The 15023-nt window shown below is 41.3% G+C and overlaps 1 protein-coding gene across 1 annotated transcript in view; it reads right to left on the reverse strand.

Moving 5' to 3' along the window:
* Nucleotides 1–15023, reverse strand: part of LOC307157313 (uncharacterized protein) — a 37506-nt gene that overhangs the window by 2026 nt on the left and 20457 nt on the right. Inside the window, exons 4-9 of the mRNA XM_079869180.1 lie at nt 7566–7816; nt 2072–7464; nt 1800–1977; nt 1267–1484; nt 758–1030; nt 486–592 (exon numbers count right to left, since the gene is read on the reverse strand). Of these exons, the coding sequence (XP_079725306.1) occupies nt 486–592; nt 758–1030; nt 1267–1484; nt 1800–1977; nt 2072–7464; nt 7566–7816 (6420 nt within the window). The remainder of the gene's footprint in view (nt 1–485; nt 593–757; nt 1031–1266; nt 1485–1799; nt 1978–2071; nt 7465–7565; nt 7817–15023) is intronic.

The raw sequence follows: 15023 nt of genomic DNA on the forward strand, positions 1-15023 counted from the left end.
GTTCATTGTAGAAATTAAATATAGTTTCATCTTTGTTAAAGCTGTATTTTGTTCATATTAATGTCACAGACAACAGTGGGAATATTGGGTGTCTGCTGTCACTTTAAGACCGAACTGCACGGACCGAAAAAAATGACAAACATCATGGTTTCTTTCTCAACTATGACAAAACCGAGAGAATACTTGAACGGAACATAATTTTGCGTGCATGTGTCCATTCAAGGGCAAGGAAACGCTATCTAAAACGTGCCTCTCTCTCTCTCTCTCTCTCTCTCTCTCTCTCTGCGTGCGTGTGCACGGCTCTGGTCACAGAAGTCCTGATTTTCGCCTCTTCTTCTGCATTACAAAAACACATCGACAAAACACGTCGAAATGATCAACTTTCACTCTATGATTTCACTATCACACTATCACTATTTCACTATTTCACTTTCACTAGGGTAGATTATACATGTGTTCTGTAGGATTAACACAGAGTTTCTTACCTAGAGCTTCTCTGAGCTTTTGTGAAGTAAACGGGTGATGAAGAATCATGGAGTGTTTCAGCAGAAGCTCCACGTCTCCACTAATCATTTTGTCTGCTAGAAGTTTCCTGTTAAAGCAAATTTAACATTTTTTTTAATGAAATAATCAACTACCTAACATTTGTAATGCTGCATCTAAAATGTTCAATCTTCAATACTTCTCCAAATTCCTGTAGTGTTCATTCTGTTTAATTGTCTTGCATGAGCACTGGGTCCGTAACTGTGAACGTTACCTGGCCATCTGCGAGCGGCTGCTTGGGCCCGTAGTTAAAGCTTGTCTGTGATCGTGTCCCAGAACCTCCATGGCAATCAGGTTCTGTCCATTATTGTCAGTCTTTATGCTGCTGATCAGTTTATGAAGTTTAGGATTTTTATTTTTAAACTCGCTCTCTGAGTTTGGGCTTTCTATGAACGTCAGAGCTAGTCTGATGGAGTCCTTGGGTGGAATATGGCTCGTGTTGAGCGTCCCTGTGTTGTTCTTACTGGACCTCCGAGCACTTTGAACACTGTCCAGAGAGAATGAGAATTAGTGACAATGTATTGGATCTTCCTCTGGCTTCTATTGCTGTCTAGAATAAATGGATAAATGACACTCCATGTTATATATACTATTTGTTAATACTTCAATTCTAATTAATTTTATATGAATATCAGGTTATTCCTCTTCCTTTTTTATTTTCATGGATCTCTGTACTGTTGTGAATAAATAACAGAAACCCCTTTCAGCAATCAGAAACTTTACCTGTTATATTCGCCAACTAATCCAAGATGGTACATTTTGATGAGGATACGTTCGTCACTTCTGATGAATTTAACACTCTGTAAGTATTTCTGCAGTGCGACATCCGTCTCCTTTTTACTTCCTCCAGTTATGTCATATTTCCTAGGGTTTTTGTGACTGAAGTCGTATCCTCTCTGGAGAATAAGCATGGCTTTGTACGATTCAATGTTTGTCTGGATCTAATGAGAAATTAAGAGTGTGAGATTAAACACAGTCACCTGCACATGTAATGAGAGATGATCCAGATGGAGTAACACTGTACACTGATTCGTCAGGAATGGGATTTTTTTAATCCATCTATTTTCTGTACTGCTTATCATACACAGGGTTATCTATCTATCTATCTATCTATCTATCTATCTATCTGTGAAACAGCAGGTGATTTCAGTACATCAGTAAATATCAGCAGATCAACAAATAAAATCTGTCTTTTGCACTCAGGATGTGCACAAGTTGTTCCATGAAAGAATCAGAGACAGAAATTGTGTACTTACCTCATTTTTCACTTTCCCACGTAGAATCAATGCTTCCTTCTTTGGGTCTTCTGTCTTGCTGCCAGTTGCTTGTGCTACAGCATGATAAAGAGCATTCTGATGATCCGAGTTAACGCTGATTATCTTGCCATCATCCTGCACAATGTCAAAACGGCCGCTGTACAGCTGTGCATCAGCTCTGTTTTAAAAAAAAATAAAAGAAGTTCATAAGCATTCAAATTGAAATGTATTTATATATGTGAGCTGTATAATGATCTAGTGGTTAGTCTTACTGTGATGTATGTGGGGCTTTTTCAGATTTGGTTATTCTCAGTTTTATATCGCCAGCTGATTTGCTGGTTCCTGGGTAACGTTCCTCGGTGAGCTGTTTCCCATTTTCATCAATGACAGTGAGTTTAATACCTTTTCCATCGAGCAGGTTACTTTTTGTGAGCACATACACATCAAGAGCTTTAACAGGCTGATCAGTTTTGCACATTTCTTCTGTATACTGTATTAGTTTTGTTTTGTCCTCAACTGACAGCTGTTTTACTTCCTTGTGGCTCGCAGATTTTTTGTTGTGTTTTTCCCTCTGGTCATCAAAGAAACGCTGAGTCTTATGTCTGTGCATGACCTTGTCTACCGCCTTTCCTGCAGCAGTGTTCAACTCACTCTTAAATGTGCTGGTCATTAAAGAAGTCATGTGTGTAGAACAGGAACTGATGAATTGTTCAGAGACTTTCTGTGCGATAATCTGTAGAAGATCTCCTTTAAGGCGTTGTACATCATGTAAATTGTGACGTCCATCTTGGTCATACTTTGTCATGTCTTTCTCAAGCTCTCTGATGCTCTCCAGTAATTCAGGAACAAACTTCTGGTCTATAATCTCCTTGCTTGGTACAGCTCCCAATATTTGACAGAGAGTTGTTGAGTACTCAGCTACTTTCAGAACCAGCTTTGCTGTTTCAAGCACACCTGACAGTTTTGCCTTATTCATAAGCTCTGTTGCTGCTTCACACACCTCAGAGAGTTTGCTGATTACTTCTCGTGCTGTGGTACAGTCCAGAATGATATAAGGAATTATCTTTTCGCAGAGCATACCAACTGATTTTTTTATTTGCTCCTCATAATTCTGGTCAATCTTGAAATTCTCTTTTTTCAAGGCAGCTTTCGGAACGCCTGAGCTGATGAATTCGACAAGAGTCTGATCCAGTTTACGGCTCTGCTTCACCGATGAAGTAACAACATTCTCAAAACTTCTTTGTAAAATCTTCTTAAAGACTTCCTGAAGAGCTGCATCGATTGCGTAGTTCATGGCAGTGAGCACAGCCTTTTTCCCGATTTCTTGAACTGCATATTTAGTCGCAAATTTGAAGTTCTGTTTGACCACTGTTGAAGTTGTCATGTTTTTCATTGCAGACTTAAAAGATTCTTTACCGAGGGACGATAAACCAGACTTAACACTTCCTTTGAATGAGGTAAACATTGCCTTTCCTGACTTGATGAATTCAGAAGCAACAGAAGAGAAAGACTTTGTACCATTGAGGAGACTTTTTGTCACTTTAAACACTGCAGTAACTGCTTTCTTGATAACGCTAAAGCCAGCCGTTAGCAAAGCAAGCCCGATGCTGATACTCTTAGATATTGCCCATGACACCCAATCAAATGTGCCCTTTATCATCCCCTCTATTCCACTGATCATGTCAGACACTCCTTCTGAAATCAGGCCCATTCCAAACTGGCTGGCTGTTCCAAATGACAGCGCACAAATAAGAATCCCAGCGAGAACCTGCACCACCCCGAGTATGAAACAAATCAAAGCATCGATGCAAAACTTGGGCTTCTTTTTCACCTCAAAAACAACACCGAGGCCGTAGTCGTATAATGATCTCAGCTCATTAGTGATGATGAAGTTCTTTTCTTTAGACAGAGTGTAGACAGAACAGTCCTCTGTTATGGCGTCACTGTTGCTTTTCTCCAGCTCTTTGAGTTTATCCAATGCATTATCAATGTACGTCTTCCAAGACTTAAAGATGTTCATTCTGGCCTCCATTTGACTCTGAAAGTTGTTGTTGTCTGTACTCTGATCTTTGTTACCAGTTACTGATAAGTTACAAGAGACCATTGTGTTAGAGACTTCTGAGACGTAAACGTCAATGGATTTCTTTGCATCTTCCAGCAGTTTCATAGCTTCTGCTTTATAGTTACCCTTACCGAGGTTGATGGTGATGTATGCCTGGTTATAAAGTGCCACAGCCTTGTAGTGTGGGTCAAAGTTAGCAACTTTTTGCCAATAGGATTTGGCTCCAAAGGCATTGTTGGATTTGTCGCGGCAGTGTAGATCAGTTCTTACAATTGCTTGTTTGACGTGATCATAGAAATTATCGCATTCTCCTTGCAGCAACTTTCCACTTGTTTCGTTTATTGCCCTAATAAGATCTGCTTCAATTTGTTTGAAGTCATCATGCCTATTGATGTGATCTTCGTGAAGGGTCAACCACAAGGCCCAAGATTCTTTCAAAGCGTTGATGGCTGGCTGATAATCAAACTTAGGCTGATGATGTTTAAAGCAATCAGGAATATTATTGAGTTGCATTCCCATAGGGTCCAGTTTTTCTTGCTGTGTGTAATGCCCATCAAAGTTTTTCAGCAATGTGCAAAATGTGGAGAACAGATTTTCCTTTAGGTTTATTTCAACCAGCTCATCACTTTCCATGTCATGGATTCGTTTAATTTCATAATCCTCTCTTAGCTGGCGCATGATTTCCACAGACTGACCTTGGTAAGCTGGTGCGAGATGATCACAGTTCACAACCATCTGGACCATCCCAGGATTGCCTTTTCGAGATGTACGACCAAATATTTGTTTCTCCACTCTTCGGTTGTGTGGAAAGTGAGTAAGAAGAACGAAAAGACCACCACACTTATTCACACTTTCATCAACCTTGATGTCTGTACCCCGTCCTCCGAGATTTGTAGCAATGATGATTCTGCCTGCACAGAATTTCTCTCTTTCAATGTTGTGCTTCTCACTGATTGTGTACAGAGTAATCTGTTCTGCTTTAAATCTGCCGCTGCCTTGTATTTTCTCATGTATTTCATCTGCTGTTTTAACATCTTCACAAATTAGCAAGACAACTTGTCCTCTCTCTGCTACTTTCCATGAAGTTTCACAAATGGTCTGGATCCATTGGTGATTCCCACCTTTCACCTGGACAACTGGAAGCTCCACCATCCTTTTATGGCGATGTGCAGGTACAGTGTAGCTCTTGGCTTTATAATGTCTTGCCAGAAAGTCCTGATCTGCCTTACCTCCTAATGTACCAGAAACACCAAATATGCCACTCCCGCTAAGGTACCTTTTAAAATAATGGAAATTTGACATGTAGTTTGTCACGTTGGATATCGGTGAAATTGCAAGTTGGTGCTTGAACTCCAAGAATTGTTGCAGACCATTTCCCCACTTCTTGTTTTTCTCCAGCACACCACTCGCTTTAAAGTCCACTGGAATTATCGCATTATACTTGTCATGGCTGTCAGCAACTTCTCTTTCAGCAGCCGGTGAGGTGTCGATCATGTATTCCCGGCCCTGGGACATCTCAACAGCCTTTAGTGCATTCTCAACAAAAACTGGTAACTGATTCTCAACATAACTTTTCAAGAAAACAGGGATGACAATGAAGTTGTTGGATTCTTCGGCTGTTTGGAGGTTATCTGAGTACTTAATAGATGACTTTATTGTGCTTACAGTTGCATCAATGAGGGATTTCTCAGACATGATTTCACAGGCTAGTCCTCCTTCCAGCAGTAGCATTTCAACAATAAGGTCACCTTGTTTTTCCTGAGCTTCAAAACATTTTGCTTTCTTGTTCTCTAACGAATAGCACTTAAACACTGCACTGTTTTCAAAGACCTCCTCAAATATACTCAGAAGATCGTACTGTTGTGAAACTCCAAGTTTCTTCAAGACTTCAGATAAAGCTTTGGACATTCTGTCCTCATTTCCATCATCATCATTTTCTTTCTTGGTCTCAGCTTGACGTAACATTTCAACATCCTCCTGGGTGTAGAACCCTAAAGTCACTCCAGGCAACAAGATCTCATTTGCTGAAAAGCTTTCTGATGTTTCCAGCCCCATAACGGCTGCTGTAACAGCTTTATGAAAGTACTGTATCCTTGTCGCCCATTTTATCTTCCCTGTTTCAAGCATTTCAACTGGTTGACAAGTAGATATCATGGCCCATATGTTGGAAAGGACTTGCTCCACATGCCTAAATCCACTAGATTCATGTGACAAGAATGTTACTTGAACTCCGTTGTCCAAGGTCATGTAGTCCACTTCATCCACTATTACAAGCTCAAACTGTCTTGTACCGCGAGTAGTCCTCTTCTCAAATTCCTGTTTCAGTGTGTCTGCAGCAAAGGCTCCCACTGTGCCATATACTATTTGTTGCCTGTAAGCATCTTTAAGATGTTCCTCTTGTTCCTCTGGTGAATAGTTACTTAAGTAAAGTGGAGGTACTACAGATGAGGTGACACCAAACATTTCAAAAAACCTTTTCCACTCTTCTTGATCTCGTCTGGCTAGAACTGGAGAGCTTGTCACAATGTCCACTTTGGTTCCACGAATGGCCAGGATTGTTGCAAACATGGCTAAGATACAGGACTTGCCCTCACCTGTGCCAATCTCTAGAAGACATCCTTTATCTTCTGTCAGCTGTGCCAGGAGGAGCAAAAGCAATGATGCTAGTTGTGTACATCTTGGAAAATAGCCTTGAATCTTCGTATTGTCTTTTGTGGTGATTGTTGAACAGTCTTGCACTGCTATTGACATTCCAATTAATACGTCTTTCAGAATGGTGATATCTGGGTTTGTAAGATTAAGAGAGGTTATCTTCTTTTTCAAATCAGTGATTTGTTCTTTAGTAAGGTCCACCAATTTATATTTTGGGAGTTCCGACTCTACGTATCGAAGTACATCCTTCAACAGCACCAAGACTTTCTCTGGGCAGTTTGCTTCACGAAGTTCCTTCACAATTGTGTCAGCGTCTTTATCTTTGTCGTTTTTTATTTGTTCTTGAAGAAACATTAAAGGGTTTTCATTCGTAAGAGCAGAGAGAACGTGGATGCAGTCCAGGTGGTAGGTTTGTGCTGTGTGGAGAACTGAATCGAGTTGATCACATTTGATAGCTGGACTTTTGCAAATGAAGAGCATTATTTCTGTTGGTGTCCAGATTCTGTTGAACAACATTTGACCCAAAATGTCCCTACTTTGTGGTGAAAGCTCTGAGATCATGTCAAGTACATTTAATAAAATGTGTTCTGCCAAAGTTGGATTTGTGGCATGAAGCTGCTCCACCAAACCCAAGAGAAATTCATACTTCTCCCAGCCAAGCGGCTGATCTTCATCATCTTTGACATCTTCAGTGCTACTGTGCAGAATGAACTGTAGAGATGCCTCAAGAACTGTGAGCTTCTCTGTAAGAGACAGTTCATTATATCCTATAGCATGATCAAAGGTAAACTGAGACCCTGCTGAAAGGTTGTTTTCTCTACAATGTTGAACTGCAAGTTCATTCTGGAGCGTCTTAATCCTGTCCCAAATCTGATAGTGCTGTATCTCTTTATCTTCTGTGATCTGGTACTTTAACAAAAGGTCTTTGAATTTTTCTTCAACATCTTTAACCTACATAAATGTGCAAAACAAAAATGGGTCTCAGTAACAAGTGATGTGTTATCAAATGCTGTATACACAGTTATGCTGCTCAATCCAAATTAAATTCATACCTCGTCCCTCTCAATCGCAGCAGCGTCATCTTCTATTTGCTGATGGAGAACTTGTGTGCGTTCATGATGTTGCTCGTGACCTCTGAAGCTCTGTTTTTCACGAAGCCGCTCAGTTGCTCGAGAAAGCTTGAGTCTGGATGATTCGCTCTCTCTGTCCAGCTCCTGTTGAATCCTTTGCTCACGTTCCAAACGTTCCAGACGTCTTCTCTCCTCCTCTTGCTGTCTTTGTTTTTCATCTTCTTCAATTTTTCCTGTTAAAGACATCAGACACTAGGGGTTGAACGACTAAAGATATTTTTAAGTCTACATTTATGTGATGAAAGTCGAGTCGACGTCGACTAGTTGCTGACGACGTCATAATGAACAAATAAGCCTGAACCTGAGACTCGAACACGGGTTTTCTTGTGCACATGAATAGCATATATGACACAGCGCTCCTACATTACAGCTTATTTTTTATCAGTTCTTTTGTCTTTGGGTTGTTTTATTTCTCACAGATTTCTGCTGGTTCTAAATCAGATACAGATAAAGTAGTATAAATCTTTATAAAGTAAAGATTCCATTTATATGAATGAGTTTGTGAGAATTAGTAAGAGTGATTACATGTGAATTAATTCTACCTGGCAGCATCTCTCTACTAATAGTGCAGCTGTGGGTTTTAGTTATTAAGAAATATATGCTAGAACTTTTCAGTTTCCAAGCTGTTTTTATTGATATATCACAGAACAGTGTTGACAATACATTTCTGCGCTACTGAATGATTCTGTGTGCAGCGTGCATGAAGTGCAAGCTGTGTGTGATTTACAATGCAGGAGCAGCGCATTAGTTTAGTTTACGTGTACAATAAGCTTTTTAAAACGTGCATTCTCCCGATCAATTTTGAGCATCTAGATGGTATAGTCAAATATATCTTGTGGAGTGCTCTCAGAGTATGCATTTGCATTTTATCATTTTAACTGTTTGACTTATAAGATTTCTTTTCCTGTTGCACCCTCTATCAGTCATAACCAGCGACTAGTCGACGTCAAGCTTAAAGCATCATGGCAGAGCATTAAAGTCGACCAGTTGACTAATCCAGGGGTTCTCAACCAGGGGTCCGCGGCCCACTATGGGGCCTCAGTGAGCCTCCAGGGGGATGCTAGATAACTTAAAATTAATTTAAATATATTAATATAATTTATAAATTTTATTATCAATACGTTAAATTAAAAATAAAAATAAAGCACTACCTCTCTCGTACATATTCTGTGATTGTTTCGGAGCAGCCTGAGCCGTTTCTCTTTGCGCTGTGTGAAATACAGACTGAATGGCGGCTCAAAACACACAAACGCATTATAAACACAGGATACGTATTAGGAAAACTGAAACTACATATCTCACGGTGCGTGTCCACTGTTGCGGAGCGAGCATTTTCAGTTCATTCCTTTGAAAGCTGAGCTTTGAAAGAAGTGTGCTGATAAAGGCTAAGGGGATAACGATGGTAATGAAGGTAAAGGAGGTCGTACAGGACTCGTACATTATTAGGGCCCTATGATTTCCGTGATGCGGAAAACACGGACGGAATCACGGAATTTACACATGAAAATGGAATTCTCTTATACACGCGGAATCGCACAATATGCATATATTTTGTTGACATATTAAATATACAATTTTTTTTTTTTACTTCCCTCTCATTTTTTCAGTTTAAAACAACAAACGTAACTCTACCTAAACCCAGAGCCACAGAGAGACATCTGTCAATACAGTTAATATACAGCAGGGTTTCTCAAAGTCGGTCCTGGAGGGCCACTGTCCTGCACAGTTTAGCTCCAACCCTGATCAAACACACCTAGCTGTGAGTTTCTAGTGATCCTGAAGACATTGATTAGCTTGCTCAGGTGTGTTTGATCAGGGTTGGAGCTAAACTGTGCAGGACAGTGGCCCTCCAGGACCGAGTTTGAGAAACCCTGATATACAGGGACGCTTTTCAGTATGTGCGCAAGCGTGAACCACTAGTGTTTCTTCTTGCTGCGTATCTTTTACTGTCTATGGCAGGGGTCTCCGTGGCCTGATTGGAGGTAACTAGCTCGTCAAGGGGCCGTGCACATGTCGTTTCTTTTGCGCGCTCAAGTTTGTTATTTCAAATGTAGGCGCGGCAAGCGCGCTCATAATTGAAGCGATGCGCTCATTTTTTCCAGGCGCAGCGAGATGAAAACACCTCAACTTTTCAGAAAGCCGCAAGCGCACCGCAGTTCATGTGACAAGAACCAACATATCAACTTCACCCTTTCCGTAACAACATTGAAAGCTCAGTCAACATAAAGGGTAGGGGTGCACCACAAACACTACGGGTGTTTTTATCTTCTCCGTAAATAAACCTTGTAGCAGAGCTACAGCAAGCGTTTTTCGGTGGTGGAAATCTATTAGCTACTGAAACTTATTTGTCGTTGTGGAGAGCGCAGTGCATGGTTGCATAGCAACGACAGACGCCATGGGAAAATCGGACAGAATTTTACTATTAATAATAAAAGATAAGCTAATATGCATTGTATTTGTAAATGTCAGTAATTTATCTTTTTTGACTCATACTTTTTATAAAAATGATTTAAAGGCTTAAATATGTGAGGTTTATCTTTTTATAAAACATTCTTTGTGAAAAATGATTTAAAGGCTAATTTAATCTTTACTTTAATATTCATCAATCCTACCTTGTAACTGTTACCTTCATGTTACTGTTATTTTTGGCCAGAGATTTGTTGAAGGTTTGGCTGAATTTTGAATGTGCTTTGCTGAATATATTAACAGTTTAAATAAAAAAGCTGAATTGTGAGTTTGTGTAACTGAATTTTTAAAGGGCAATACTGCTTAGAAGTGAAAAGAAAACAAGCAAATCCGGAAAATCCGAAAGGGCTGAAAATAAATTTGCAAAAAAAAATAAAACGGATTTCATAGGGCCCTACATTAGGCACGCGCGAGTCCGTTATAATTAATGCGCAAACAAACCGTGTATGTTGTGCGTTCTTGAATGGTCGCTATAACATCGTATTTAACACAGTTCAATATATATTTGTGTAGTTATTGGGTTGTTGATTGTTTTATAACCGATGCTCGCCGAAGAAGCGTGTTTTTGAGAAGTTTGTGAGGATCAGTGGTGTTGACACATGAACATCAGACACTCCAAACAGAGTGTTCTGACAGAGGAACTGTTCACTGATGACATCGACCCGCCTTCAGAATGGCAAGTTTATACATTAAGAATGTTTGTATTTTTTATTGGTATTTTGGTGTTTAATAATTCCAAAGGGATATTTATGCAGTCCTTTGGCAAATCCCTGTGGTCTTATTTGGTATGGCAGGTTGACTTGTGTGAATATGTATTGAACCAAAAGAATCAGGACATAATCAGGAAAAATATACACAGCAAAAACCCCAGTTGTAAATGAACTCTACTCAGAGTTGAAGTCCACACTCAAGAGTATTAAAATAGTAAAAAACGTTTACATGGACACAATCGGAATGAAATCAATACGATTGATGAATCCGAACAAGGTGTTTACATGAATGATAAATAAAGTAATCAGGTTGATGTGCGCGTTTATGTCACAAGTTTCAAATCGGATCTGATGTTTTGACGTGCACAAATATACAGAGTTTCCTGCTTTTCGCGCATAAATATTCTCCTCTATTGGTTCTTTATTTGTTTTAAACAGCAGACGTAATATTAATTCGTCTCTGGTCATAATTTAGAGCATTATTGATCACGCAGTAAAAATGCCCCTCCCCGTGGCCAAAATCAGACGTCTGTGGATGAGAATCCAAAACAAGGACTGGTGGGACATTGTCCTGCTCCACTTCACAGACGCGCGAGTGAAATGAGAATTTTAGAATGACGGGAAACTTATTAATATGACACTTTATTCAACAGGAAGAACAGCTCGTTCCGCACGTCATAACGCTATTTAAAGGGATACTCCACCTCTGGAAAGATGAATGTGTATTTAAATTGGGTCATTTATGTAGAAGAAATGTGAAATTATTTTTGAATTTGGAGCTTTCTAGACTGAGAAAAGCCAGAAAAAGTATTTTTGGCTCATGTGGATGAAAGACAACAACTCCCAGAATGCACTTGCTTCGCTGCCCTAAGAGGCCACTCCCAAGCCACGCCTACCGGTTAGAGAGCAGTTGTAAACAATAAAGCTAAGCTAAGTTACTAGTCTCCGTGAGTCTGCCCGGGTTTTTGAGATTGCATCGCACAAAATGTCCGGGATTCGGCTTTTGCGTTCTACAGTTGCCATTCATTGTGTTTACTGTGGCGAGCAGTACGAGGCTGAGGCGCGCAGGAGAACGACGCGAGGCCGGTGGCGTGATTACTGATGACCGACACCTGTGAGGCACTGGTCTCGTATCTCTCACGGAGGAGCGGGTATTTTCTTAGCAATGGTAAAACGCACATCAACCGATCACGCCACCGGCCTCGCGTCTTTCTCCCGCGGCCCTAGCCTCGTCCTGCTCGCCACAGTAAACATGATGAATGGCGACTGTAGAACGCAAAAGCGGTGGCGTGATTACTGATGAGCGCATGTGAGACGCACCGGTCTTGTGGGCTATCTCTCACGGAGGAGCGGGTATTTTCTTAGCAATGGTATAACGCACATCAACCGATCACTTGTTTAGCGTTCATGTAAACACTACATTCAGATTCACCAATCTGAATGAATTCAGTTTGATTGAAACAAAAGGTGTGCATGTAAACAATGAATGGCGACCGTAGAAAGCAAAGCCGAATCCCGGACATTTTGGACGATCTCGACGGCCGGACATGCAGGTTTCTGCCGGTGAAATCAAACGCACTGGCACTGATCTGTGATAGGTCTGTTAGCGCATTAGCTCCAACCCCCTATGGGCGGGTTTGAAAGGGTGGGAACTAGTGCTTGTAGTCTTAACAGAAATCCCCCCCTCTTACACTTCCTCCTACAATGACGCAAAATGACGATTTTTGCGTCATTGTAGGAGGAAGTGTAAAGAGGTAAATACATATTTCTCTCGTCTCAGGGGAAAATGAGAAAATGTTGCACGACCATTCAATAGTATGACTGGGTTTCTAACATTGCAAAGCTTAATGCAAATGGGTGGAGTGTTCCTTTAACGTCATTGCACATGCGCAGTCCTTTCAGTTTTGGTTCTCTCGATCGGATTACAAAAGGAATAAACCACCCCTTTCAATCGGATCGAAATTTCATTCGGATCGAGCTCAATCGGATCGATTAAGGTGTTTACATGAAGGCTTTTTAGTCCGATTGAGCCGTCAATCCGATTTTTCACATATTCTACCTTTTGTTCTACACTGCTGTGTCCCTTCTTGTAAAAACGGTCTGATGATTTCCGGGTTCTATGAAGCCCCTCCCTCAAAAACATGCAATGGGCTCAGATTGGTTAGCTGGCCCAGCGTGTTGTGATTCGCTAACCACCTAGTGCACGTTGTTCGGAAACATCACGCCCCTTACCTTTACCGGTAGTTCCATGTGTGTCAATATTGCCTTACCAATTTGAGCCCGAATCAGACCCAGAGTATATTAGAACCTGTTCAAAAACAGCTGTCACAGGACGACAAGTGCAAAAAAAGTTCGCTGGTGAGATTAAACAGACGTTTGTAGGTGTGTGTCGGATAAGTATGAATTAGCATTTAGCAAACTGGTTAATGGGGCCAAACAGCATTGTTTTATTTCCTTCTTTGCTACAACTACTCATAGCTAGACAAATATAACATGGCCTCGTCCCCTTTATTTTGTGTTCCCGGAGGAGGGCTTTTAATGGAAATGTTGGGGTTGGTGATGTCACTAACCCTGGAGGAATTCGTTGTAGTCCTTAAAAACTGATTTCTTTAAAAGAAAATATCTCCCTTTGTATTGAACTTTGAGCGTCGTAACTTTGCAGAAGTTGTAATGCCTGTTATTGCCTGCCAGATTTTTTCTGTTTTTTTCTAAATAAAAATCAGTAAATTTATTCTCATTTTTTACATTTTTGTCTATTTAAATTCTATTTACAAACTCACCACACACAATAATGGTCAATAACTGTAATTTGTTGAAAGCTTATCTTTTTCTGAAAAAGATGACACCTCGCACATGAAGATAGTGTCACAAGGTGACAAAGTTGAAGCGGAACTAAGTCCCGCTGAAGTTGTGTTCCACCCGGGACTGTGCCACTGTAACACCGGGCCGGTATCAGCTGCATCTGTCACCATAGCAACAGCGGTTAATGACAGATCAACATCAGGTGCGGGGGATTACGCTGGGATCTGTGATGAGGCTGTGTAGGCAAATGAAGCACATAAAAAGGAAAGTGAAGAGACAGTTGGGTGGTTCTTTCTCCCCGGAGAGGAGGGCACGAGGAGATGTGAGGCGCGCAGCACGTGAGCGGCCGTGGCCGCTGATGCGGAGGGAGGCCGCGAGAGAGAGAGCAAGAGAGAGACAGAGAAAACTTCGGCTGGATTGCGGGCGGAAGCCTTGGTTGCACTGTGAGTCTGTTGAATTGCAGTTTTATTGTGGAAATGAGCACGAGTGAAACCTTACAGTGTGTGGTGGAAATGTGAGTGTGGGAATTATTTCTGCTGTTCACTCGCAATCACAGCTGTCCATTCCTCTCTCTGCTCTGAGCTCAATGAAGAGCCTGCTAATGCTTGAAGAGCCTGCTAATGCTGTGAGTTACACGTGTCTATTCCTCTCTCTGTCTGAGTCCAGTGAAGAGCCTGCTAATGCTGTGAGTTACACGTGTCTATACCTCCCTCTGTCTGAGTCCAGTGAAGAGCCTGCTAATGCTGTGAGTTACACGTGTCCATTCCTCTCTCTGCTCTGAGTCCAGTGAAGAGCCTGCTAATGCTGTGAGTTACACGTGTCCATTCCTCTCTCTGCTCTGAGTCCAGTGAAGAACCTGCTAACGCTGTGCTGAGAAACGCGAAGAGAACACTGAAGAAGAGAACGCGGAAGCTGTGAATTATGTTCATTCCTCTCTCTGTCTGAAGGTGCTGAGAAACGCGAAGAGAACGCTGAAGAAGAGAACGTGGAAGCTGTGAATTATGTTCATTCCTCTCTCTGTCTGAAGGTGCTGAGATACGCGAAGAGAACGCTGAAGAAGAGAACGCGGAAGCTGTGAATTATGTTCATTCCTCTCTCTGTCTGAAGGTGCTGAGAAACGCGAAGAGAACGCTGAAGAAGAGAACGCGGAAGCTGTGAATTATGTTCATTCCTCTCTCTGTCTGAAGGTGTTGAGAAACGCGAAGAGAACGCTGAAGAAGAGAACGCGGAAGCTGTGAATTATGTTCATTCCTCTCTCTGTCCGAAGGTGCTGAGATACGCGAAGAGAACGCTGAAGAAGAGACGTTTTAAAATTGTTTTTATTATTTAATAAAGAGTATATTTATTTTGAATTCTGTGTCCGCCGTCTCCTTCGTGTCCACGGCCGGCTCCTCAGGGGCGG

The sequence above is a fragment of the Squalius cephalus genome (assembly GCF_949319135.1).
Source record: "Squalius cephalus genome assembly, chromosome: 4".
Classification (NCBI taxonomy): domain Eukaryota; kingdom Metazoa; phylum Chordata; class Actinopteri; order Cypriniformes; family Leuciscidae; genus Squalius; species Squalius cephalus.